General features: G+C 42.0%; 1 protein-coding gene across 1 annotated transcript; it reads left to right on the forward strand.

Annotated features, from left to right (window-relative positions):
• The first annotated feature begins 200 nt into the window (after positions 1-200).
• Positions 201-3,467, forward strand: LOC133855056 (disease resistance protein RPM1-like). The gene has a single exon (XM_062291348.1). It carries the CDS (start codon positions 331-333, stop codon positions 3,166-3,168), a length of 2,838 nt encoding a protein of 945 aa, XP_062147332.1. The 5' UTR covers positions 201-330; the 3' UTR covers positions 3,169-3,467.
• The last annotated feature ends 263 nt before the right edge of the window (positions 3,468-3,730 follow it).

Below are 3,730 nucleotides of genomic sequence, written 5' to 3' on the forward strand. Positions count from 1 at the left end.
ACCAAGGGGGCAAAATAGCGAAAGTTACACGGCCAGGTAATGATATTAAAAACTACAGAATATTGGGTTCCTTGTTTCTTAAGAAAACTTTGAAGTTTAGAATTCACTGACTAGTTCACTGGGTTGAAAAATGGATGAAAATAATTATTTTTATTGGGCAACTTCAGCATTTCTTCTGCAACAACCTAGCTGAACAAGTTGGCCTAATTTCTTTTTCTCCACCAAAGAAAAAGAAATTAGAGGTGTTTAGCCTGGTTTCTTTACAGTCTCAAATGCACAAATACTATATTCAGAAACACAGAGGTTGGTTTCAGGAAAAACTGAGAAACAATGGCTGAAATTGTGGTTACCTTTGTACTTGACAAGCTGACGGCCTTGATGCAAGAAGAGGTGCAACTACTGAAGGGGGTGAAGGAAGAAACCATTTGGATCGCAGACGAACTGGAGAACATGAAGGCCTTCCTAAGAACTGCTGATGAAATGGAGGAGAGGAGTCCTCAACTTGACGTGTGGGTGAAGCAAGTGAGAGATGTGGCTTACGATATTGAAGATGTTCTTGATGAATACAGGCTTGTAGTTGAACTAACAAATCCTCCTGGGAATGATTTAAATGCTTGTCTTAGTATAATTGTTTCCTCCATGAGGAATTTGAAAGCTCGCCATCATATTGCTTCCGAAATACATCAAATCAAATCCAGATTTGAAAGTATCTCGGAGGGACGCCAGAGATTTCAGGGTGAAACTACAATAGTAGACACCAAGATTACTGCCGAGACTCGTCAAGACCGCCGACAGGATGCCCTTCTGCTAGAAGAAGCTGACCTTGTGGGCATTGAAAAGCCCAAAAAGCAGCTGATCAGCTGGCTTGTCCAGGATGATAGCGGACGCGAAGTGGTTTCGGTGGTCGGCATGGGAGGGTTGGGGAAGACCACCCTGGTAAAGAAAGTATATGATGATGCACAAGTGAAGCTGCAATTCAAATACCGTGCTTGGGTAACCGTTTCTCAATCTTTTAAGATGGAAGATCTCCTAAAAGACATGGTTCGGCAACTCTACAAGGTGAAAAGGAAACCAGTTCCTCAAGGAATGGACAGCATGAGCACTGATCAGCTAAGAACAAAAATCAAAAACTTTCTGCAGCATAAGAGGTACCTTGTTGTGTTAGATGATGTGTGGCATATGGATGATTGGGATGCAGTCAAACATACATTGCCAAACAACAGCTGCAGTCGAGTCATGCTCACAACACGCAACTCTGAAGTAGCCTCTGTCTCTTGCAAGGAGTTCAATGGTAATGTCTATCCTTTGAACCCTTTGTCTCGTGAAGAATCCTGGACTTTATTTTGCAGGAAAACTTTTTGGGATAACTCTTGCCCTCCAGATTTGAAGAGTACTGCAGAAAGTATCCTCGGAAGATGTGAAGGATTGCCTCTTGCAATTGTGGCAATCAGTGGTGTTTTGGGGACCAAGAACAGGATAGATGAATGGGATCTGATTCAACGAAGCCTTGCTGATGAACTTAAAGAAAATGTTAGACTCAATAGCATGAAAAAGATATTGTTACTCAGTTACCATGATTTACCTTACTGTCTAAAGTCTTGTTTTCTGTATTTTAGCATCTTTCCTGAAAGTCATCTCATTGACAAGATGAGACTGATTCGGTTATGGATAGCAGAAGGGTTTGTGAAAGAAAAAGAAGGAATGGTGTTAGAAGAAGTTGCAGAGGGCTACCTCTACGAGCTCTTGAACAGAAGTTTAATCCAAGTGGCAGGGACGACCAGTGAAGGGAGGATCAAAACATGTCGCATCCATGATCTTCTCCACGAGATAATCATTTCAAAGTCAAGTGACCAAAATTTTGCAACCATAGCTCGAGGAGGACAAAACATGATGTGGCCTGACAAAGTTCGTCGCCTGTCAATACATAAAGCCACGCAGGATGTACCAGAAACCAAGAGCAACAGTCGGCTTCGCTCTTTGCTCATGTTTCAAAGGGTAGAATCATCACTGTCTAAGTCTTCAAAATCCCTTTTGTTTCCTCCTGATTTTAGGCTACTTAATTTGTTAGATTTGCAAGGTGCACCTCTAGCGATATTCCCAAATGAGATCACCAAGCTGTTCCATCTGAAATATCTAAGCTTGAGGGAAACAAAGATAGAAATCATTCCAAGCTCAATTGGGAATCTTCAGAACCTGGAGACGTTTGATCTTAAACACACAGGGGTGACTACACTGCCTGCTGAGATCTCGCGGCTTCAGAAACTTCGCCACCTATTGGTCTATCGGTATGAGATTGAATCCTATGTACACTTCAATTGCAAATATGGTTTTAAGGCCATGGCACAAACCGGACGTCTCCGATTCTTACAAAAGCTCGGCATCATAGAGGCGGATCATGGCGGTGATGATATGATGAAAGAGCTTGGAAGGCTGGATCAACTGCGGAGGCTTGTTATTGTAAAGCTCAGAAGAGAAAATGGGGCTGCTCTGTGCTCCTCCATTAATTTGCTAACAAACCTTCGCGCTTTGTCGATAACGTCAGCTAAAGAGGACGAGATAATCGATCTTGAAAGCCTGTCTTTCCCTCCTCCATTTCTTCAGCGGATATACTTGACAGGATGCTTAGAGAAGTTACCATACTGGATATCTTCTCTCCATAGTTTGGCAAAGGTGTCTTTGAAGTGGAGTCAATTGAAGGTTGATCCACTTGAATCGCTTCAAGGTCTGCCCAATCTTGTACATCTTGAATTTCTGCAGGTTTATGAGGGAGAGATATTGCAGTTCAAGGCTGAAGGGTTTCAGAGGCTGAAGGTTTTAGGCCTTGACAAGTTGGATGCACTGAAGACGGTTACAGTAGAAATGGGAGCAATGCCTTTCCTTGAAAAGCTAATCCTGCAGCGCTGCAAATCCCTGCACAGGCTGCCATCAGGTATCGAACACCTTAGCAAGCTGAAACTGGTGGAATTTTTTGACATGCCAAATGAGTTAGTCTTGAGCATACATCCAGAAATTGAAGGTGGGGATTATTGGAAGGTTGTACATGTCCCTGAGATCAACTCTACCTACTGGAGAGATGGTGCTTGGGATGTCTACTCCTTAGACAGATCAAGCGAGGGAGAGGGTTCAGCTCCCACCAGGAGCCATGAACTTCCGCCATATTGGAAATAGGCCCGTGCTCGAAAAAAAATTATCTATTTTTTTTTTGTCTGAAATTAGCCGTGACCATTAGCGATCGCTGAAAGTTTTGTCGCTAATTACCAAATTTCTTGTAGAATTCTCTGCTTGTGAACTTTGCACTCAATCATGTTGGAAATGTTGGTGAAGACTTTGCAAATCCCCCCAAATAAACCTCAGCCTCAATAGTTGAACTCAGTCTGCAGCTTTGCATGACTTGTATGCAGATACTGATTAAATAATGATGCTCCAAGTTTTCATTTTCCATGAAAGTTTTGTGCTGGTTTTTCAACTATCTACTGGTAAATATGTCATATTTTGTTACGTGTATGTGGCTAAGGGGCTGGAATGCTGCTGAGTGGTGGATTGCAATGCAGTAGTAGTTTCTCTAGTTTATCTTTTCTATGTGGGGTATTAGTAATTCAATTCTATTTGGTTTGTTGTTAGTAGTCAATCAAGTTATCTCTAGCTTGTTAGCAGTTATCTTTATCTCTTTGTTAATCTTCTTGTTAGTAGTTATCTTTATGTGAGTCACTGGTATGCTACCAGGAGTCTT

The sequence above is a fragment of the Alnus glutinosa genome, chromosome 13 (assembly GCF_958979055.1).
Source record: "Alnus glutinosa chromosome 13, dhAlnGlut1.1, whole genome shotgun sequence".
Taxonomy (NCBI): Eukaryota; Viridiplantae; Streptophyta; class Magnoliopsida; order Fagales; family Betulaceae; genus Alnus; species Alnus glutinosa.